The 25,440-nt window shown below is 35.0% G+C and overlaps 1 protein-coding gene across 2 annotated transcripts; it reads left to right on the top strand.

Moving 5' to 3' along the window:
• The first annotated feature begins 1,520 nt into the window (after nt 1-1,520).
• LOC117343711 (peroxisomal carnitine O-octanoyltransferase-like) lies at nt 1,521-25,162 on the top strand. Of its 2 annotated transcripts, none has more exons than XM_033906178.1 (16): nt 1,521-1,607; nt 10,634-10,810; nt 11,228-11,352; nt 13,455-13,636; nt 15,171-15,298; nt 15,651-15,856; nt 16,376-16,489; nt 17,136-17,237; nt 18,388-18,471; nt 19,043-19,150; nt 19,438-19,568; nt 20,188-20,311; nt 20,561-20,639; nt 21,087-21,180; nt 21,685-21,804; nt 22,556-25,162. In XM_033906178.1, exons 2-16 carry the CDS (start codon nt 10,669-10,671, stop codon nt 22,689-22,691), a joined length of 1,875 nt encoding a protein of 624 aa, XP_033762069.1. In that variant the 5' UTR covers nt 1,521-1,607; nt 10,634-10,668; the 3' UTR covers nt 22,692-25,162. The 2 variants fall into 2 exon arrangements, with proteins under 2 accessions (XP_033762069.1, XP_033762070.1); XM_033906179.1 differs by lacking the exon at nt 1,521-1,607 and adding an exon at nt 9,617-9,854.
• Nucleotides 25,163-25,440: the final 278 nt, after the last annotated feature.

The raw sequence follows: 25,440 nt of genomic DNA, 5'->3' as shown, positions 1-25,440 counted from the left end.
GTTTGCACACTTCTAAAATTTGTGTTTAAATCTACTGGCAGATATTCATTTCCTTTGAGCAGTAAGTCTAAATCAGTGACAACCTCCAGATTTAGATTTTCTAAATTAGAGAGGAGGGTACGTCTTCAGTGTGAAATATAATGAGGACATGTAAAAAAGAAATGATGGGCATTCTCACATGGATTTCCATAAGAACATTCATGAGTTTCAGTTAGATTTACCTCGAAAAGATCATAGTTTAAAGAACTACATTTGTACCCCAACTTAGCATAAAAAATATTCAACTTTCTTTCCCCAAAACTGTAGAAAGGAGGTGCATTTTAGCGATTTACTGGATACGAAATAGCGGATTTAAAATTAGATGGAGAAGGACACGATCTTGTTTCCAATTTTAAATTGTTCCAAGAAAGTAAAGTTGATGGTATAAAGGAAGATCGAGTACTGTTCGGTCTACAATTTGGAACCGTCACATTATTTCTGTTTCTTAATGGATAGGGATTCTTAAAAGCAACACTAGGAGGCTAAACCAGAAGTTACCAGGTATTGTTTTATTTCACAATTATACTGCAAAGTATGAAAACCATGAATATTTTCAAATTAAGATCTAGAATATATATCGGTCGCCTATAGCTATTCCTGGATTTGTCTTGGTCATGTTCAAAATTTAGATGTAGCTATAAACTTAGAGCTATACTTCTTTCTGGAAATGAACATCTGCCCTTAGACACAAAAATAAATATTTTCAGAAATGTGCACAGGTTTATAAATACCAGCAATAGATTTAATAATGTATAAAATTGCTTTCTCCTGTGCTTCCTTAGCTTTTGAATCTTCGGAGAACAATGTTACCAAAATATTCAATTGATGACTTTCACACTTCACACTCTCTTTTTGCCAAATGTTGAAACTTTGTAATTATTTGGGAAAGGGATTTAATAATGCTGTTATAACTTGTGCCCAATCGTTTTTGCTTTGATTTATGGCAATGAAAATATATTTAAATCAAAAACATAATGTGCCCGTGATCCGGCTTATTGCCCACCACGCGTTGAAATGATCTTTTTCTTATACAATTTGTGACGATTCATTGTACAATTATCATTGCCATTGCATAAACTTCCGGAATTCAATGAGACAATTATATGTATTCTGTATTCAAAAAAAAATTGATTAGTTTATTGATTGATCGTAGGGTTTACCAACAGTATGAATCTAATTTATAAATACTTTAGCATTATCGTTAGAGCCGAGGCCTTCCATTTTGCCAGACAGCCATACCCCGTTTTGTCTTAATTATAAAATAACAAATAAGTTAGAACAAATAGATAATAACAAGCAAGTAATTATAAATAAATGGTAACAAAAGATGTCCTTTCAGGGCTTTGATGTCTTACAGAACTGGTAGGTCAATACGATTTATTTTTTCTTAATACACATAAAAAACGCGGGAAAATAGCAGTATTACTTTTTGTGACATAGTTATCTCCCATAGGAAAAGAAAGAACTGGCCGCTAGACGGTGCGCGCAGGGTCATGACCTGGACTTTGACAACATTCAGCAGCATTTAGCTTGAGCAGGTGTTTGATGTTGTGTTTCTGATAACGCAGGTAATAATTGGTGTACCAAAGTGTGCACAGGTCATCACACTTCTTTTCCAGGTTAAAACCGATCGGTTGTCACTGTACTTGTCTCCTGCAAGTAAAAAGAACTACATATAAAATGCAAAGGCTGCTGTATGTATCAAACATGCCTTCTGTCAGACCACAGGTGCCTGACTCGTTTTATAAAATATTAACATATAGAGTACATGTAAATGTACTGCACTTATTTATATGTACTCTATATGTTATTATTTTATAAAACGAGCCAGGCACCTGTGGTCAGACAACGAGTTTTCTTCGAACCCAAATCATAACAGGGAAATCCCCAAAATCAAACGCTACTTATAGACAGAGACTTGTATATCACATGTGATATACAAGTCTCTGTTTATGTGATATACAAGTCTCTGTTATAGATAAACACTTACACCCTATGCAGTGTACTAGTTGTAAGACATTTGTGTATCCGTACATCGCTACAGATTATTGTAACCTACATTTAACTCCTGGCCAATGTTGATCTTCCTTGTATGTATGGGAATAGTGATTAAGCTAAAAATATAATTCCTTCTATTTTTGTAATATAAGATTTCTTTGATGTATGCAACATTATATAAATACCCTTAGACTACATGTTTTAAGCTACTCTTTCTCGTAGGCCTAGGCTATACAAGGGACGTACATGCATGCATCTGTGTATATATATGTATGTCACACAATATCCCTGCATGGACCACATAACTACGTTTTTCACGATAAAAAAATAATAATAATAAAATATTATGAAGATGTACAATCTAATTAGAATTGGATTTATATTTTCCAACCATCTGTTATCTTGTACTACTTGTACTGTCTTATAGTAACTTTAAAATCAGGTTACAAAGTCTTACAAATAGTCTTCCTCCGAAAGAGGGAAGCAAATAAAGTACAAAACAAACAATATTCTATTCATTATTCAAACCCCACAGCCCATTAGGTCCTAAAAGACCTACAAATAATGATCTACATACAATGAGAGACACTGACAAATATATTTATTTAATTTTTGTATTTAAAAGGTGAGGTTTCTATCCAAGAATCCTATAATAACCTGTGATGGTCAGGTGGCACTGTGGTAACACACTTGCCTTTCACTACAGTACGAGGAGGGTGATTTGGTACTCAAACGCTCACAGAGCGTTGACCCGCGCAGCCCTCCGCTCAGAATTTGCGCGGGATTTGAGCGGGTTCGCAGCAGGCTTGAGCGGTTTTGTAGCTGGCTTGAGCGGACTTGTATCGGACCCGCTCGCCGGGCGGGCTTGTAGCGGGCCCACTCGAGCGGACTTGTATCGGACCCGCTCGCCGGGCGGGTTTGTAGCGGGCCCGCTCGAGCGGACTTGTAGCGGACCCGCTCGAGCGGAATTGTAGCGAACCCGCTCGAACGGAATTGAATAGGACCCGCTCAATCAGTAATGACGGTAGACTTTCAACAGCCTGGTGTCGATTAATTATACTTTAATGACCATGTATATGTTTTCAGCTGTATCGTCCATCGTAAGTATTTATTGGATGATGTACCTCAACTATGAGATACAAATTCATACGTGTAATGTATTGCTCATGAAATCTATGTTATAAGTTGAATAATATCTGCAATGTTGTACAATATGACAGTGTACTTGATGTCGACCATTTTGATAAAAACTATTTGTAGGGAAATATTGTAGTTATTAAAGTTCAAATAGACTATTTTCATGCATGTGCAAGATCACTCACGAGTCATAAATCCAGTAATATTGGATATAGTCGTCATTTAGTGTTAGGAGCTGAGTCAATACATTGTAAATGTATCCTGTGACTGCTAACTGGTGACCGCCTTCTTTGGGAAAACAAAAGGTAATTATTCCGGTTAATGGTGGACAATGAACCAAGTGTCTGCAGTAGCATTATTTCATTCTTACGGAATGGGGACGGGTCAAAAGGCGGTTTTGTTATCATTTCTAGAGTACTTAGGACGGTCGGATCTTGGTCAGAATTTTTGTGCACCTCGAGTGGGATATGGGGAACACGGAAATGTGCTCAATCCGGTAACCATTTAAATAGTGGACAATGAGCCACGTGTCCACGGCAGCATTATTACAATTCTGATTTAGCTGACCTTTGTATAGATGTCGTTTTGTGCATGACCTCGGAGAGGCCACATAAGGGGCTCGTTATTTTGATCTTGACTTATTTTTACGTAGACATTTGAAGTATTTAGCTAGCAACATGTCCGTTTGAGAAAATTATCTTTGAATTTCTGTAGTAAGTTTCATAAACTTCACAATTATTTGAACATTTCGTAGTTTTAAATCCACGGCCTAAAGATATTGTGTTTTTATTACTATCATTATTTATGTGTCCATCGGGGTCACCTCTTGCATGGCTAATATCACGGACATACACTTACATGTATATTACCGGTAGATATCGAAATCAGTGCTAATAGTTTCCCAACTATAGTAGCTAATCATTTAATTACTTTCTTATCAGAAAAAAAAATCGTCACAAGTGCATTGCTCTACTCGAGCTGACTTGAATTATATTTTTTGTAATCGTATGATGTTGATGAGATGTATACTCGCAAGACTAATAAAGAATTGAAAAAATTGTTACCATTTTAGCAGCCTGGTACAAAATTATTTTGTGAGATATCGAACACTTTTGTAAAGGATAATCGATTGCCTTCCCGATCTCTTTTTGCCAGCAAAGAAATACATGTAGTACGGTCTTTGATTACAAGACCGAGCATAATAGTATATACGTATGTATGTATATCTTATGTTGTATATATGCTATTAAATGGAAATTGTCAAATAAAATACAGTTTAAACTATATAGACCACAGAATGATTGTGTGTGTAGTCCAATATTCTTTCTTTATTGTGAGAAAAACAATACATTTGTGTCATCTGTCATGTGTATGTGATAAAAACGTCAACAAAAACACATTTTAAACAAATTTTAATAAATTATAACGACAACATGGGAATATTTCCTGTCCTTTTTATTTCGGAAGTAAAAAAAAAATAATAATACGTACTGACTATGCGAAAGTCACCATTATTATCAAGACCTAACACCCAAACAATGTGAAGTATTTCCTCCTTCACCGAGCTATTGACCAGTCCATTTTATGTCCGATGAAGCCTGAGATTAGATTAACTCTAATTGTATAAGATACACAGTGTACGTACATGTAATTGAAATTTTCCATTGAAACTGGTAGGTAACAAAGAGTTTCAGGAGAAGATGAACCTTGTCTTCAGAGAATGTAGGAGATGAGTATCATTATCTGTTTTCCCATTGAAAATTGGCAAAGAAATTACATATTCTAAATTATTACCGCTCAAATCCAAATAAAACTAAACTAAAGGTCTGTTTAAGGTCATAATTATAAACGGTAAGTTCTAAATGGTTTGTCTTTTTTTTTCTAAAAAAATCTCTTCTTTGATTACGTGTATGTAATATAATCCTATGAATAATATGTTTTTGTAACTGGATTGTTTATTCATATATATGTACGTGTGATACAATGTTAATGTTCCTCATGTAACACATTTCCATGTGTTATAGTATCCAAATAAAACTGTGTGTATGGAGACCACGTGGTTAAAATCGCGTCATTTACAAATCATGATTGGAGTTAATCAATGTGATATAGATAAATCCTCTATACACAGTACAAATACCGGTCGTGTACAGTGTAGTTAACGTTATAGAAATGTTTTCACCTGCTGTTAACATCTGCCAATCACAGATTTTGATTACAATAGCGAGTATACCTGTATCGCAGTGACCCCATCGGACCCCTACAGCTTTTTTTTACCTGCGGGCGGAATGTTGTTACATAAGGATTTAGCCTATGCTCCATGTTTACTAGTCTACCTGTATCTCACCTCTTACATTTAGGTCTTTTAGAATAAGGCACCTGCCGTTTTCCTTTTGAGGCCGTAATAGCGGAAGTAAAACCCGTTAAATCCGTATGCGATGATAATTGTATTAATCATTCTTAAATCATATATATATTTTAGATTTAAATTAGGTACGTAATTTGTATTGTTGAAAGTTATACATTTATGATATGTACATTGTACGTATTGGTTTAATGGTTGCAACATATCAAGATATACACGTGCATTGAAATAAGAGCAATTACTTTCACTATATCTTTATATATACCCCCCCCCCCCCCCCCTCCTCTCTCTCTCCCGCTAAACCAATTTGTAAACATGTTAAAAAATAATATTATATTAAAATATTATATTATGCCATCTTGCTGTATTTTTTTCATGTATACTTGTGTCGGGAAAGGTGGTTTTTGCCCAATCTCTTATATACATATAAGTTACAATAAAAATATGTTTAAATAAAAAATCAGGGTAACTATTTATGTCAGGTTTCGTAAGAAAATAGAATACTCAGTATCCATATTTTTAATTTCAACACATCTTATTGACGAGATGTTAAGTCAATAGGATTGGACATCAGACATAGCCTATATAGATCGATATCGTGATACACTTATTTATTGATCTTCATATTACTTTAATAAGGACGAACTTGGATATTTTACCCAAACATGCATATACAATTTACATATATATACACATAATACTAATCATAATAACAACATTATCCGTAATAAATCATGTACATGTATTTGTTTCAACAAGCACATACAAATGTACATGTACATGTATAATGTATATATGAGACATACGTTATGGGTCCGGTTGTTCAAAACAAATGTGTTTTCATTTTATGAAAAATGTCAAGGCTGGTTACCTATCAAACAGGTGATATACAGATTAATAAGTTTACAATACAGTACATTTTACCGTCTCAGCTTATGTAAATGATAAGGATGACCACAGTTCATTTCAAATATTTCATTCAGAGAATTACATAAATATTATATAATATATATATGAATGGATTGAACAACAAACTAAGCCTACATGTATCAGTGTAAACTGTCTCGGTACCCTGTACATTGCGCGTGCATTGTGCATACTACGACGTTTATCGAGCATTGAATACATTTGTAGGTAACTCAGACGGGCATGGCTACATCACGGCTGGCGATCGTACAATTCGACCACATTTCAAATCCTGCCTATATCAAAGAAAATGTTTCACTGACAGAACGAGTTGCCTTCTTTATTTTGATAGATCATACATAACTACGATACTTTAAGTGGATATACCACGCACAAATGTATATATAAGATAAATGATTGTTCGCGCATAGCGCTAGCGAGAGCTTAACTAGAGTACATGTGAAATATCACGTGACTTATTGCGAATCTACATCACCGTATACCAAAATAGATATAAACATATATATTGCACTCATATTTTGCTCAGTTGTCATCGCTGAGCTTCGCAACTTGTAGATATGTACATATGTATGCAAAATAGATAAATGTTGGTGGTTTGATCTCTTAATCTTCCGTATGCTGCATAAACTGATGGTTTTGTTTTCTATTATTCATGTAGTTAGTCTAATTGACATCCAAACTTAAATATTTCATCAACTACGTCTTCCCCCATGTTATTGACACCAGCGAATATCAAATCTGAGAACTACTTTTTATTTGAAAATGGTCACCTTTAGGTCGAAACAGGCCAAATTGCGTCATGTTCCTCTTTCATACGATCCAGCTAACATGTACATGTACTGAAACGTATATACACCAAAAAGACAAAACAACTTAGAAATATATCAGAATACTCAATCTAATTAAAATCATATGTACATTTGCATTTTGCACTACGCTACTCTCCGTATGAACATTTTTAGATACAAGATGTTGTATAAAAAATAACTTTGTGTTTAACCTTTTTCTATGATTATACTTTAAGATCCATAAAATGTATTTTTGTTAAACTAAACTTCATTACTTACGCTACCAAATTACTCTTGATTTGATACTTACACAAGCAGAGAACAACTCAAGCAAGTGAATACGAAACATATTTTGTAACCGTTGCATTACATTCTGCGAACGTTTCTGATGAAATAAATATGAGTTCCTTCTTATTCATCGTTATATTTAAAAAAAAAAAAAGATTGCAGGATTTCTTGTGTCCATGTTACGGGAGCGGGACGCTGGCTGAGCGGGTTTGCTGGCCCGCCGGAGCGGGATCGCTGGCTGAGCGGGTTTGCTGGCCCGCCGGAGCGGGATCGCTGGCTGAGCGGGTTTGCTGGCCCGCCGGAGCGGAATCGCTGGCTGAGCGGGTTTGTAGGCCTTCCGGAGCTGAATCGCTGGCTGAGCGGAGTTGCTGCCTTGTCAGAGCGGAATCGCTGCGTGAGCGGGATCGCAGCGACATCGCTTCCGCGGGATTACGGCGGGATTGCAGCGGGGTTTTAATCCCCATCGCTCGACGGGCGCAAACGCGCTGTGAGCGTTCGAGTACCAAATCACCCTCCTCGTACTGTAGATTCCCTGATCAGATGTGAAGGTTTGAATTAGAGCTACTAGGTCACCTGCTTGACCATGTGGGTTTTCTCCGGGTACTCAATAATATAAGTTGAAACAGTATGACTTATTTAGCAATTTTGATTTACATTTACCTGACCCAGGTTCATTAATTGATCTTGGACTCATTAGGGTCTAAGAATTTGATAAATATGAAGCATGGAAAATGAACACAGACTCAAAGTATGAATTCAATATATTTTAATTATTAAACAGAACAAGTGTAAAGTGAAAAGTGGTTTACAACAACAGGACAACATATACTGTATATGACCTAATTAAGGCGCCTGCCCTAATAAGTGTGCTCCTGAAATTTTTCCAAGAAAAAAACCTTTGACTGAGTGTCAAAATGGTGTTAAAAAGTAATAATCTATGTGAAAATGTTTTGTTACTTTTTGTGTTCAATTTTCTGTAGCAAAATTAGTCACTGGACAGAAGTCTTTGCCACATTGTCTAAGTTTATACAATTTTACAGGAATATTCCACTGATATTTAAGCAAAATAATTTATCATGAATAGGTATCTTCATCCGGAACATTTTCATAACCAAATATTTTACCTTTTCCACAGTCTTGGGTATTTTGCTATAAGGTATACAACTGTAGTCTGTTTCATAAAACTTCAGAATAATGAACCTTAATAAGGGCACCCAACAGTCAATTACCTGCACCCTTATTAGGGCAAATACCATACTATATCTAATGCTATGCAGTTAATACTCCTAAAACTTTATGAAAGCATAGGCGGCTGGTTTCAAGTAACACAGGAAACCTACATTGCTGCCTCACTTTTGGCCTTTAGTTGAGCGTTCGCCCCTGTGAGGAAGGCTTTGGGTTCTGTTCCCTGGCCGAGACATACCAAAGTCTTTAAAAATGGTAGTTCCTAATCCTGCTTAGCGCTCAGCATATTTGGAGTGGGACGACTGGTTCTACCGTTGTCAGTATAATGTGACCGGGTGGGGTGTGCTGCTGGGTGTCTTCGGCAGTATGCTTCAGTGATCATGAGGTAGCACTTTAAATCGGCAAAAGTTCCGGCCTATCACAAGGAGACTTAACACGAACATACCACAGCCTCCCAAAACACACATAAGCACTCACCACACGCATGCATGTCGCACGCACGGGAGGCCGTCCTTAAATGACCTTAGCTGTTAATAGGACGTTAAACAAAATAAACCAAACCAAACCAAATATCTTTGAGTTATAAATGTTGCAGGTGTAAACATTATATATATACATATGTACATGTATATATATGACCGCTGTCCTTACATTATTACCTTAGTTTAAATTTCCTGTCCATCAGAGCCAGACAGTCCCACGAGGACTTCTGATTAGGGAACTATAGAAAATTAGTGAGTTACATGTATAGAAAGACAGAATACGGGAAACTGCATGTGAACAATTCCCACTGAAGTTACTGAGAATTTTTCAGATTACATTATAAGCTATGTTCAGAATATGTAAAAAACAAGATGGACAACAAATAATGATGAGTTATAATATCAGTCTTGGAATGCAATTAATCCCCACTTTCACAATATAAAATTTGAGACCTGATATTCTGAATCCGAAGTCCAGCTGTAGTGTCTTATTGACATTGACTGGATGATAAGTTGATATGTCGGGATAACTGTAGATAAACTTTTACCTATAGCTATCACTCGACCCTACACCCAAGTCTACGTTGTGTCTGCATATTTACTGACCTGGACTAGTTGCTGTACAGAGTTACATAAATCTGACAGGTATATTAATTATTATTCGTAGCTTATTCGACATATAATATAATTTGATTTACAAAAGATATTGCTTCTGTAGTGAAGAAGCCAATTAGGATTGTATATAAAAGTTTCAAAGTATCCATATCAACTTAAACAAATGTATGCAATATACAGGGATGTTGGGGGTGGGTATTTTTGTTTACTTATAAATTTTATTATGTAGCATGACTCAGTGAAATCCTACTCATTTGGATAATTTGGAGAAATTCTCTTCAGTTTAGTCGGATTGATTCATTTGGCATCCAGTTTAGGGACTTGTACAGTATGAAGTAATTAAAGAAAGAAGTATGATCTGTAGAGCAAAAGAACCTTACAAGATTATAAATCATTGATAAGATATTATTTTTTTAAGTTTTAAAAGGAAATATGTAACAGTTGAACCAGTTAAATGATATTATTTATATCTCCCTTGATTGTGGTAAAGGATTTTTTTTCAAAGTAGAAACATGCATGGTTTAAAAAATTTATGTACAATCAAAAGCTCTTCAGGATCTCAAATAATTAACGGTTGATTGGCAATGATGGCTAAATTGCTTGAGTTTGTGCCAATTATATTTTCATCTGTGTATATTTCATCGTTAGATACCCATGGTTAATTGAACTATGCTTTGCTTACCATGTGTAGCATAGTGTATTGCAATCATGCATGCAGCCATGGATATAGCGTAGTATAGTGCAATCAACCATGGGTATTTGAAGATGTGCATATTTATTTGAAATATTTTCTAAACTCGTCCAAACAGATTGAAGCTGAATCGGTCCCTTCACTGAGGCAACAATGGACTTTGGACCTGACAGCATCCCGGACCCAAACCTGTTCTACACAACAGATGAGGAGAAGACATTTCAGCATGAGGAATCTCTACCATCACTACCGATGCCAGATTTACAGAAAACCCTCAACAGATACCTGGACTCAAGTAAGCAGTCTTCTAACACTATATATATATACAAACTTAAATCATAAGATTAATCCGTGTTCTAGCAGATATCAGGAGATTTACTTGTGTTTTATTGGGTTGTACACAAAATGTGGTTGATCTTATGATTAGACTCATACTATGGTCGTGTGTTAGTTAACCTCGTAATCTTATACATCTGCAAAATCTGATTAATATGTATATTCTACAAGCTAATTACAATGTTTCTACATGACTTTGCTTCAAATGGATCTTAACCTAAAAATCGGTGGATTTTAATGCAGTGAATAGAATGCACTGATTTGATTGGTCAAAACCAAAGTAATATCATCACTGTGGTGATGTTTTATAAGTTGATAATTTCTGATATTTCACTGGTAAAAATGTAATATTACAAATAATTGTTCTTTCCCACAGTAAAGCCGCATGTGACTGCAGACGAGTACCGTCAGACAGAGTTCCTGGTCCAACAGTTTGGGTGTGGGATTGGAAAGGAACTAAATGAGAAGCTAAAGAAAAAGGCACAAAATATGAGGAACTGGGTATGTTATAGCTTACATGTCTCCAGAACAATATATGTGTTCACTATATCCATGTAGAACATTGGAGCAAGGAAAGTAAGGGGGGGCCTTACTCATATTCAGAATTTTTTTTAAACCTATACAGAGGGTCCCCTTTTAGTATGAAAGTACCCCATTAATCAAATACCCAAAGCTACTTCTGTTAAGGGTGTATGTGGTAATATGGGATTGAGTCAGAAACTTTTATCCACTGATCACCTGTGTACTGTAAGTTATCTGTAAGTTCATAAATTAGTCCTAATGTCTGGTGTACAGACTACAGGTGTTTTATACACCATGTCATGCTATCATATCTTTATCTGATTATTTCAGAAATAAATATTATGCTAGATAATTGTTAAAATTTGAAATAAAAACTATTCATAGTTTACAGATTAACTAGGTGCATTATTTGTCTTCATATTAATTCTGTAGAGATATAGCTTTATAGCTTCATTAAAACCATAGCCAAAGGGAGATAGCTTCATTAAAACCATAGACAAAGGGAGATATCTTCATTTAAACCATAGACAAAGGGAAATCACTTAATTTAAACCATAGACAAAGGGAGATAACTTCATTAAAACCATAGACAAAGGGAGATAACTTCATTAAAACCATAGACAAAGGGAGATAGCTTTATTAAAACCATAGACAAAGGGAGATATCTTCATTAAACCATAGACAAAGGGAGATAACTTCATTAAAACCAGACAAAGGGAGATAACTTCATTTAAACCATAGACAAAGGGAGATAGCTTTATTAAAACCATAGACAAAGGGAGATAACTTCATTAAAACCATAGACAAAGGGAGATATCTTCATTAAAACCATAGACAAAGGGAGATAACTTCATTAAAACCATAGACAAAGGGAGATAGCTTCATTAAAACCATAGACAAAGGGAGATAACTTCATTAAAACCATAGACAAAGGGAGATATCTTCATTTAAACCATAGACACAGGGAGATAGCTTTATTAAAACCATAGACAAAGGGAGATAACTTCATTAAAACCATAGACAAAGGGAGATAGCTTTATTAAAACCATAGACAAAGTGAGATAACTTCATTAAAACCATAGACAAAGGGAGATAGCATATTAAAACCATAGACAAAGGGAGATAACTTCATTAAAACCATAGACAAAGGGAGATACGGTAGCTTTATTCAAACCGTAGACAAAATAGATTCAAAACAAATACATGTTCACTAAAGTTAACAAGTTTCGCCAAAATTTTTGAGTCATTAGCACATCTTCTGTGCAACCGAAGAGTACCGGTATAATCTTTGAAAATACTGACACATTCTTGCCTATTATCGTGAGGAACATATTACCGTGACGTAAATTTGCAAAGATTATTGTGAGCATTAATTTTCATGGAGTTTTTTTCAGTGTTCGATGTTCTGCGTCATGGTATAAGCATTATTCACATAAAAAACTAAGGCATCTGGTCACAAATTAATCAATACTGACTTTTCAATATCCCCAAACATTTTATATTGATAATTATTTATTTGTCTGTCATGTATCTACTTATCTTGTACTTTATTTTACCTGTGTTTTATGCTATTTTTACCTGGCCATTACCTGTGTTTTATGCTATTTTTACCTGGACATTACCTGTGTTTTATGCTATTTTTACCTGGACATTACCTGTGTTTCATTCTATTTTTTAACTGGCTATTACCTGTGTTTGATGCTATTTTTACCTGGACATCACCTGTGTTTTATACTATTTTTACCTGGCCATTACCTATGTTTTATACTATTTTTACCTGGCCATTACCTGTGTTTTATACTATTTTTACCTGGCCATTACCTATGTTTTATATTATTTTTACCTGGACATTACCTGTGTTTATGCTATTTCTACCTGGCCATTACCTATGTTTTATACTATTTTTACCTGGCCATTACCTGTGTTTTATACTATTTTTACCTGGACATTACCTGTGTTTTATGCTATTTTTACCTGGACATTACCTGTGTTTTATGCTATTTTTACCTGGCCATTACCTATGTTTTATGCTATTTTTACCTGGACATTACCTATGTTTTATGTTATTTTTACCTGGCCAGCTGGAGGTATGGTGGGAGGACTTTGCATACCTGGAGGGGCGGTACCCAGAGGCACCCTTTGTGAACTTTGGAGGTCCCGGCCCCTACATGCACCACTACATGCCACCGAAAGATGGGACACAAGTAGAGCGTGGATCTCTCATCACCCACTATGCATTACAGTACTGGAAACTCATCAGAGAGTAAGCATTACAACTAGCTACAGAATACCATCATTGTAAACCCATGGTCCTGACGCTCACAGACAGAGACCATGGGACAATTGGTTCAAGGAATCTCATTTTATCTTTAAAAATATTTTAGGACTTAATCTTTTGTGTTAACATGTCTTGATGATACACGTCATGGGGGCCACCACCAAAACATGCAAATAATAAGAAATCTTATTTTCTTTGAAAGCCTTTAAAATTATGTATTTGAAACAGTTCTTTCACTGTCGAAAGGTAATGCATGGAGGCCTCGATTACTGTATACTGTAAATCACTTATATTTCGTGAGTACTTAATTTCGCGAACTCGCCTCATTCGACTTATTTGCGAATACATAATTTCGCAAATTTTGATCTCAAAATGACTTTAAATTTGCGAATGACGTTAAGAGGTCGGCAATATTTCCACGTGGAGAGTGAAGCGAGTTGTTTTCAATGTAAATAAAGCTTTCATGCCCGTTCATATGTAGTGTTTTGTGATATAGAATTACAATCTGATATAAGTATATAGTTTATCTTTCTATTATTACTTTAACGGCGATGTCTGTTCACCAACTAAGATCACGGTAGATTCAAAATGGATGCCACTTATTCTTGTCATTCTTATATAAATATTCGCGAGGGATTTGAATTCGCGTTTGACTCTCCTCGCGAATTAACGCGAAAATAAATCCCACGCGAAATATAAGTGATTTACAGTTAAGTAGAACTGAAACACCCAAGAAAGCAGCCTTCTGATTGGTCAATATTCTTGAAGGAATATTGTTTGGGAAACGACAAATTGTGTATACCAATCATCCCTCTATCTCTGTCCGTAAGCTTAACTGACGATGAATAATACATAATTCTACTACAAATTGAAGTTCTAGGGTAGAACTCTGTAATGAGTTGTGGCGGATAGGTTGGTCCCAGTGTCCTTCTCGTGGATACCAAAGGGTATGCAGGGTGATTAGAGAGTAAAGATAAAACCACAAGGGGTATATCAATCACAACAAACAAGGGACTGGTTCCTTGTCTTTATTGGTGTGGTCTTCTAGTCTCACCAAAACATTGAGCTTCACCAGGACCCATAAAGCTCAATGTTTGGGCGAAACTGGTAGACTACACCAATAAAGACAAGGACATCTGTCCTCAGATTGTTGCGATTGATGTACCACTTCTTATTCTACTATACATATGGTATTAGTTTTGGTAAAGGGCACAGAGCTCCTGATCGGGAACATTGGACTTTATATACGTCCAAAGACCTGTACGACAAGGCAAGTGTGTTACCACTGTGCCACCCGACCACCTTAGTTCGTAAAAGACTCAAGTACACTCTGGTTTTACAGAATTGCTTTATTATTATCATGTATCATTGAATCAAAAATATCTCTTCATAGGAAAAATCTGCAAATTGGATTTTGACTGTGATAAACAGAAATGGCAAATGTTTATGTAGTTCTCAGCCAAAAATCCAACCTAGACACATTTACCAGGTGTACGAATTATATTGGTTTAATTTCCAGGGAGCGTCTGAAACCTGACAAGGACCGTAATGGTAGCCATTTGTCCATGAGCCAGTTCCATCGTGCCTTCAACACTTGTAAAATACCAGGAGTGAAGAAAGATAAAATCCTCTATTACTTCAAAACAGGTATGTAACAGAGAATCTGATTGGTCCCCAATGACTTATAGCTTTCCCATGTTGTTTTAGTCCTTGAGTAATTATTGGTACCATGAACAGTAGCTCTGTGAGAAATGATCAGATCTTCACCTAAGGTTAATTACGTGGCTGGCACTCCGACAGAGCTATCATGGTCCTTGGGAACTTGTTTAGAGTGATTTATTATCTTAAAAATTATGTTAGTTGTATTTAGTAAAATCAATTTTAACCCAGTTTATAAACAAAATTTACAGGTGTTAGGTTAGGGTGCATGAAAAAGTATTAACTTACAGATTTGTACAATTTTGTGATATCAATCCTAAGTATACTGTCATGTTTTCAGTGTCAGAAGGTGACACCCCAATCCACATGGTCGTGTTTTGTCGTGGACGCATATTTACTTTTGACTGCATTGACGAGCATGGTGAACCCCTCACAGCACCAGAGCTGAAAATTCAGTTTCAGAGGATTAGAGACGAGTGTGACAGTCAGCCTGAGGGACCAGGGATTGGCCAGCTTACAGCGGACGAGCGGACATCCTGGGCACATGTAAGGGACAAGTAATATGTCAGATTGAAGGAGAGAAATAGTTTGAAATGAGCATGGACTGATAACTGTATCTATACTCTAATAAGCCACATCCCCCAGGGTAAAAGTGTGGTATTAAAGACTGTGGAGAGCTTACTTGTGAACCAGTTTTACCTGGTAGCTTTCTTTTTTAAAGATGGATGATTCTTCAGAAATTAGGAATGTGGCTTATTTTCAGATAAATATAGTATTTCTTAAATAGGTCTTTATAGACAGACATGTGCATTGTTTCTTAACTTTATTTTATGTCTTCATTTCTAAATCATTATTTATGAAATAAAATGTAAACATCAAACTGAAATATCCCTTGCAATTGAACAAATCCATTTCATATTCAATACAATGCAAAAGTGATAAAAAATATTGAAAGGTATACATAAAATTAATATGCTTATTACTTTAGTATAGACCATTGGTTGTGATCAACATGTAGTCACTAAGACTTCTGACACAGAAGTGAAATATTTGTTTTATTTGTAGATGAGAAGTCGTTTGCTTGCTCTCCATCCAGACAACCATAAAAACTTGGAGCTGATCCAGAGCAGCTTGATGGCTGTAGCACTTGATGATAACAGTCCCACAGATGAGTCCAATGTAGGTCACGGTTACCTATACATATCTGTCTGATGTACTTGTGAACTTGCTATGTGTTACCATGGTTACAAACACATATGATTCTGATGTGTGGTACCATGGTTACCTTAACATATCTGTCAGATGTATGTTACCATGGTTACCTTAACATATCTGTCTGATGTATGTTACCATGGTTACCTTTATATATCTGTCAGATGTATGTTACTATGGTTACCTATCAACTTTCAACTTTCTGTGCAAATAATGTGCATTTCGTTCATTGGTGAGAATTATGAGGTATAATAAAAATAAGATATTTGAAACAAGATTGGAAAAATGTCATGTTTTAAATAAAAAAAAAACAGTATTTGAATTATTCAGATGTCATGCCAAATATGTTGAAAACCCCTGTGTGTTGTTTTTATCAAGGTGCAAGACAATCTGTCCTGACTGCAAAGGATAAAGGGAAAAAAATCACTGTTAATTGTTGATAAATAAAAGATGCTGTATATAATGGCTATATAACTTCATCACATATCTATTTCTTCCTCCTTGGACTTCTGATTGACACAAAGTCGAAAAAAAAATTAAATAAAAATTGACTAAATGCTACAGTAGGGAAGATGCTTGCCACCAACGTGATGTTGATATTCATAATTTTCAGGTGTTCGAGATGTCCCTAGCTGGTGACCCTCAGAATCGCTGGTTTGATAAATCTTCAATCCTCATCTACTATAAAAACGGACTCGCAGGATCCAATTGTGATGTAAGGAAATTAAATCTGATGTATTTAAATTGAAAATGAGACTTGAATATTAAAGTTAATTGTGGATAGAGGGAAGGGGTGCAAATTTGGAAAGAAAGATAAATCTTTAAAAGGGGGTTTTGAGATACAAATATCCAGAGTGTTGGAGATAACAGAGAATGTTTTAAATATAATTTTTTGCTGTCAGAATTGGAGTTTTTCATTGAGTAAAACTGTCCTTGAATTATCATAGTTTGAGATGACAAAGATTGACTTCATGAAATGACAAATATTTGTATAATATATAATTGTTAATGAAAGTGTGATTTTCTTTTTGATATATGGTCACTTTAGTGTGTACAGTGTGAAACAATGAGAGTTAAACCTTATTGTTTTTTCCACAGCATGCCCCGTGTAACAATGAGTTAAAACTTATTGTTTTTTTCCACAGCATGCCCCGATGGATGTTTGTAACAATGAGAGTTAAAACTTATTGTTTTTTCCACAGCATGACCCGATGGATGTTTGTAACAATGAGAGTTAAACCTTATTGTTTTTTCCACAGCATTCCCCGATGGATGTTTGTAACAATGAGAGTTAAAACTTATTGTTTTTTTCCACAGCATGCCCCGATGGCAGTTTGTAACAATGAGAGTTAAAACTTATTGTTTTTTTTCACAGCATGCCCCGTGTAACAATGAGAGTTAAACCTTATTGTTTTTTCCACAGCATGCCCCGATGGATGTTTGTAACAATGAGAGTTAAACCTTATTGTTTTTTCCACAGCATTCCCCGATGGATGTTTGTAACAATGAGAGTTAAAACTTATTGTTTTTTTCCACAGCATGTCCCGTGTAACAATGAGAGTTAAACCTTATTGTTTTTTCCACAGCATGCCCCAATGGATGTTTGTAACAATGAGAGTTAAAACTTATTGTTTTTTCCACAGCATGCCCTGATGGCAGTTTGTAACAATGAGAGTTAAAACTTATTGTTTTTTTCCACAGCATGCCCCGTGTAACAATGAGAGTTAAACCTTATTGTTTTTTCCACAGCATGCCCCGATGGATGTTTGTAACAATGAGAGTTAAACCTTATTGTTTTTTTCCACAGCATGCCCCGATGGATGTTTGTAACAATGAGAGTTAAAACTTATTGTTTTTTTCCACAGCATTCCCCGATGGATGCCATGATTGTTGTCTCCAGTACCTTTTACATTGATCTCAATGTGAAGCGATGTAAAGGAAAGTGGCCGGTATGCTATGATCTTGTCATTTTTATTATGAATAAGTCCCTTCCATTTGAAATAACGGGACAGACATCATAAAAAATAATCATAAGTTTCTGATAAGCTAATCAAATATGAACACCTTAGAATGGCCAGTGTATGTTTTATTCTATCATACTTCAAATGAAGTCACAGGTATGTAGTACTTGTGTAGGAAGTTCATTGTTAATTAATTAAAGATCGTCATCTTTTTTAAAAAAGATCTATTGTAAAGTTACTCCAGATGTAAAATGATCTCCTTGTTAATGTAGGGAAGTTAAAATATTTATCCGTATACATTTAGCCCAGTAGACCAGCACATAATCTCTGAATCATGGGGATTGGCTCATTACAAGGCAATGGAAATGTACTTTTCAGCATTTCTACTGAACTGCAATATATGCAAAGGGGTAGCCTTATGACCAAGCACAGACAAATTGCAATATACATATGATAATGTATTGTGCTGATATCATATTAAAATTACTATCAGTATTTTATTCATGATTTATTTATATGAAAAGCAGACATTACAGAGTTTATTGTTGTTTATTTGCAGGGCTCAGTGGAAGTTCGTGATCTTGCAAAGCCTCAAGAGTTGGTATTTCACATTGATGATGTCATCAGAGAGGGCATCGCAAAGGCCAGACAGATGTTCCTGACCTATGTATGTTCTAAACACTATCAGCTTTGTAGTGCTAATAAACCAAAACTCTACTGGTTAAAAAAAAGTACTTCATCATTTATACAGAATGATGTATAATGACTAGTACCACATAATTTTGGAAAATATTTCTTCTAAATGCCTATTTTCATTTTAAGTGTTTAATAATTGTGAATTCTACTTTCACTTTCAGCACTTAACAATTATACATGTCTAATTCTGTTCAGTGAGTAATTGATTTTAAATATCTACTTTCACTTTCAATGCCTAACAGTGATGTGCTTTTTCAGGGATCCAATTTACGCTGTTGCACAAAACATTTCATGGGTTATGGCAGAAAGTATCTCCGATCTAAACACCTCCATCCAGACACCCATGTCCAGCTTGCTATGCAGTACACCTACTACAAGATGCATAAAAAGTAAAGACATTTATCAAACTAGTGCTGTATTAGACCTGATAAGTCCACCTGCCCCTATAACAAGTGCATCCCTACTGGGTTTTTTTAAAAAGCAAATGAGTGCCCATGTATGAAAATCCTTATTTTCTTCACTGATCTGCGAGTAAAAAAATTTTAAGAGAAATCTAAAAAAAAAAAAAAAAAAAAAAATTCCCATGGAAACTGTTCCTTATAGATAATTTAATTTATTATGTGCATACCGGTAGTTTACTTATTAGGTTGAATTCAGAAATATTCCTGCTTTTTATTTGACTTCATGTTTATGTCGAACGTTCTGTAAGGGATTTTTTTCACCATCAATATGACCTTTGTCTGTATTCAGCTCTTGTCTTTGACTATGATGCTCACGTTCGGTCCTATTGTTCTGAAGTATTGTTATGTTTTTGCCTGTTTTATTATTGATATGCATTAAAAATTCAGGACAGTAGACTTTAATTGTTTATAATTAATTATATATTAATGCAAAAATTATAAGAAACCTTCTCGGAGGAACTCTGTTTGAACAAGTGCACCATTGGTGTTAGCTCAGTTGTACTGTTTCAGCAGGATTCACTGTAAATTTGTTTTTTTATTTCCTCAGGGCAGCACCTACATACGAGACAGCTACTACACGTAGATTCTACAGATCTCGTACAGAGACGTTACGATCGTGTACAGTAGAACTTGTTGATTGGTGTAAGGCAATGGTCGATCCCAATGCGACGGTAAATAGCATTTTCTATAACCTCTGTACTGCAAGAAAGTGGTTTATTAACACTTGGTAGATTTAGTAATATATCTAACATATATATATAGACTCATGCTTTGGGATTAAACAGGGAAAAATCCGAGCACTATACCTGTATGTTGCAATGGTTAGATAATATACTACTTTATGTCCCTGTATCAGTTGCAGTTTATATAAAGGTACTGATTGTTAAGTGAGATTTATGTATATTGACAAATTATTTCAGAATGAGCAAAAGGTCAGACTGTACATGCGTGCGGCAGACAAACACAACAAGCTGATGTCTGAGGCTACCCAACTACAAGGTGAGGATTGGCCATCTGTAAATCACTCTAGTTAAACCAATCTGGCACTAAATGCACTCCTGTGAATATACCAACCTATGGTGTCATACAGGGAAGAAATGATGTCACACTTCAAGGCTACTTGCATTTACTCAATTAAAAACAAAAGTAAGAGTCACACTTTAAGGCTACTTGCATTCTACACAATTAAAAACAAAAGTAAGGGGGAATGCTATCAAAATGGTAAAAAATGGTTTTGTTATAAAATGTGTAAATTCCCAAAGACAACCTTCGAATCAGTGGAAAGTCTTGTTTTCAAGAAAGAAAATGAAAATCCAAATTAATTGAAAAATTTCGGCAAACATGTGATGAGGAGCCTGTTGGGTACTCCAATTATGTTGACCACACACTTACCTACCTGTGTGTGATCCTGTTATATTGTATCTAACTGTTTTGGTATGTTTAAAGGGTGTGACCGCCATCTTCTAGGCCTGATGTTGATTGCCCGGGAGGAGGGATTGCCCACCCCTCAGCTGTATGAAGACATCTCATACAAAAAAAGGTGAATAATCCATACTTTAGATATAGCTATTTTCCAACTGTCGTTTGTTTTATTTTTCATCCAGACACTTAATTTGTCATGAAAATTGATTGCATGGTACAAGTTGCTTACCAGCTGACAGGAGTTCATTCTGTTAATCGATGCACAGTTGTTGAAAAATTATTTAATTAATATAAAAAAAACTCATCCAGGAAGAGTAGCAGTAAGGATATTAGTTTTTCAGGAGGGCGTCCAGAAATGTAATTCTGTGTTTGCTTTAGAGGGGAGGTAACTTTGTTTCACAAGATTGTTTACGGGCTTGATATGAAGGGGAGATAATTTTGTATTACATTATTAATTCAATGTAAGATAACATTGTATCAATATTATTTCCATGCAATATATAAAGGGGAGGTAACTTTGTATTACAAAATTATCTCCATGTTATATTAGATATGAAGGGGAGGTAACTGTATTACAATATATTTGACAGGGAGATATGCTTGTGTTAATTCCTTGTTTCAGTGGAGGTGGAGGTAACTTTGTCCTGTCCACTAGTTTCGTCGGCTACACGACCTGTTATGGGGCTGTTGCTCCGATGCTACAGGATGGCTATGGAACATTCTACAGAGTGGAGGCAGACAAGTAAGGCACCTCGGTCATTACTCTCTGAAACATATCAGTCCAGAACATAAACAAAAATATCACTTCAAGAAAGTGTTGATTCTATTACACAAAGTGTATTGTAACCATTTGTGTCATGAATGGGTATTATCAATACTTCACTATACTTACTCTGATGAAGTATGATTTTGAGAATGGAGTTCCACAGGTTTAGAACTGTTAATGAATTGGATGATCATGAGGTGAATCGTAAATATATCCATATGGTGGAGACATTTGATGTGACAACAGGAAATCTTTGACATCAATAGTTTTTTTTTTAATATTCAGCAATTTCTTTTGTCACATTAACAGGAAATGACTTACATGTAGCAGTTTTAACATCAAGGCAACTGCTTGTTTTAGTATCGTTGTCATGGTAACACCATGGTGCTGTTTTGCTTTAGGATTGCTCTGGTGGTTACCTGGAAACTGTTTGTTTTATTATTGTTCCCATGGCAACATTATGGTGCTGATTTGTTTTATTATCGTTCCCGTGGTAACATCATGGTACTGGTTTGTTTCAGGATTGTTTCCATGGTAACATCACGGTGCTGATTTGTTTTATTATCGTTCCCGTGGTAACATCGTGGTGCTTGTTTGTTTCAGGATTGTTTCCATGGTAATATTGTTGTGTCTGCTAGTTTTATTACGGTTTCCATGGTAATATTGTAGTGTCTGTTTGTTTTATTATCGTTTCCATGGTAATATTGTGGTGTCTGTTTGTTTTCAGAATTGTACCTGTGGTAACATCATGGCAGGTCAGTGAAGAGACAGATGCTGACAAGTTTGCCACTGGCATGATGGATGCACTGAAAGAGCTGGGCGACCTTCTGGATACAGTGTCAGCAAACACTGCCAAACTGTGACATGTATTCTGGAGACAGTGGTGGTGTGTGTCTACATTTTATGTAATTGCTCCTATGGAAAAGAAAACATTTAGAACAATGCAAAAATGTCTCCTATATACATAGTGTATCTAAAGTGACTCATGATAAAACAGAATTAAAAGCAGTCTATAATGTGATATTGAAATTGGAATAAAAAATATGTTGAATTGTGTTGCCCCAAAAATATGAATTATGTAAGAAATGGCACAAATCCACAATGGTTAAACAGTGTGGTATATCTGTGATATCAAAAAAATATGAGGGAGAAAATATCAAAGGAAAAAAGACTGATAATCAAAGATTCTGTCAAGGCCATGAGGAAAGTTTCTAGAAAAGTTATTTATGTTAATATATATGTCTTAAGTAAAAGTTTGATGTCATCAAATGGCTGTGGATGAATCAATGACTCTTTATTAAGTATTATTGATGAAGAAAGTCTTATCAACTAATAATACTACTATGAGAGAGAGGTAACACCTATTTTAAAGATTTAATAAGTTGTAGTTATCCTTTGCGTAGATGCCAGAAGAAAAGCATGGCATCAAACAAAGACAATAATAAGAGCAAGGAGATGATGGGCTGGCTTGGTTGTTACGACATACCACCTCCCTGAACGAATGATGGTAATTCTAGTTGGCATGAATGGAAGCAATATGTTAATATGGCTAAAACTAACCCACCTGATTTTAGAGTCATTCGTTAAATGTAAGTGCCCTTGGCTTATTGTAGGACTAGTACAGTATTTAAACTGTGGAAGGACACAGCAGAGAAAATTCCAAGTCACATTACAGGTTGTCCTGTAATGAATATAGAGCACTTCACATTGACAACAAAATTACCTCAGTTCAGGCTCAGATAACTTATACTGCTGTATCACTATATAGTCTTTTATAGCAGTTGTTTCTGCATTCATTGTGGAGAATTGTCATTCTTACCCAGATTTTAAAGCGAGTGATTGCCTTATAACCAGATGAAGTTGTGTTTATATTATATACTAGTGGATAGCAGGTTAATACATATATGTAATGACATAGGTAATTTTTAATCAAGTTCTCTTATATCTACCAAGGACCAAGTTAGAGAAAAACATGCTAATATTGTAGTGAATGATTTTTTATACAGAAGCTAATGTATGCATGTTACACTATTTTTTCTGACTCACAGCTATAAGTTTAGAAGTATATAGGACATAATAGCCTCTAGATTTACATTTTCTATGATATATATATGAGCAAGTTCATTGATCACTTCTAAATGAAGACAATGTACAAATAACTACATGTATGCATTACATGTAAACATAAGGAACTTGATTCAATTAAGCTTCTGGGCCATAATCTCATGTGCCATTTTTGTTTATCGTAGTCCTAATGGCTGGATTAGAATTGTTTGTTTATGAAATGAGGACAGACCTGGTGATTTTATTTAGTATTTGGATGAGCTTTGATAAAGACTTTCAAGAGCTATTAACATCTGCAGGGCCATCAAGATATATCTCAGAAATAGTACAGTGAAAATTAGATAAACGAGTCTGATTATAAGACATTTTCTGTGATACCAATTACATTTGTACATGTATAAAACAAAGTGACCATAGGAAATCTATCAAGAGAGAACTTGAACATCTATTCTTTCTTCTTAGGAGAATTTGTCAGAAAAGTGAGTCAATATTTTATTGGCTTGCATTATCTCCCTTTGTAAGGCTGAACCTACCGGTGAGTGAAGTGAGAGTATACATTATGTACCTGATGGCAGCCTCTATCTTAAAAAATCAACTTCTCCTCAGATATGTCGTTAGCTTATTGTGTTGTTAAGTATTTTGTTATGTTCGTTGATGATTTTTTTTTTTTTTAATTTCTTAATTCAATTTAGATAAATTGTGTACATGTATATGTTGAATACCACAAATAACTTCAATATCATATATCATTAAGTCTGCAATATGTACTCTACTAACTAGCCAGAACATGACTTTTTTCCTGACAAATTATTGTACTACTGGTACTGTATATTGTTTCAAGTTCACATTATTCTAATGACAAAAGGCCTTAAGAGGACTCTTATAATTTTAAAGCCAATTAATGTTTTATGTTTATATATACGGAACTTTTGATTTTTTAAACTCATTTTTTAATTCAAAATGATTACAAAATTGTGTCTTTTTAAAGATTGTTGGAAAGTGGACTATATCTATGAGTTGTTTCTGTGTGATACAATGTGAGCATGTGTTTTAAGCATAAACAGTAGTTAATTAAATTAAATTTAATTTCAATTGGAGAACGTCTTCGCATGATAAGTGTAACGTAGTGCAATTAACTGTAGGAATCCAGGGATGGTTGGAGAGATGAAAGTGTAAAAATTTAAATATTTTGTGTGCTGTAAGAAAATATGAACATTTTATTTCAAGAAGCCAATAGAAATGTTCCTTTTCAAATTCATTATAATAAGAAAAAAACATATTATTGACCAAGATGTTTACAGTTGGTGATGTCGATATATACAGTATATGTTTGTTTTTATGCTTTGTATTTAATTTAATGTTGATGCCATATTATTTTCAGGTCATGTTATCATTTAAGAGTAATACTTAGTACATATATATCTGTTTGTTAGGATCCAGTACCTATAGTGGACCATACATTTGTTATTACTTACAAGACCCTTTATTATTATGTATACATACATATACATCATTTTGCCTGGGACTATTTGTCCTCAATTAGTTTTG

The sequence above is a fragment of the Pecten maximus genome, chromosome 15, assembly GCF_902652985.1.
Source record: "Pecten maximus chromosome 15, xPecMax1.1, whole genome shotgun sequence".
Taxonomy (NCBI): domain Eukaryota; kingdom Metazoa; phylum Mollusca; class Bivalvia; order Pectinida; family Pectinidae; genus Pecten; species Pecten maximus.
The sequence above is the reverse complement of the archived record's forward strand: the minus strand, read 5'-3'. Positions and strand labels throughout refer to the sequence as shown.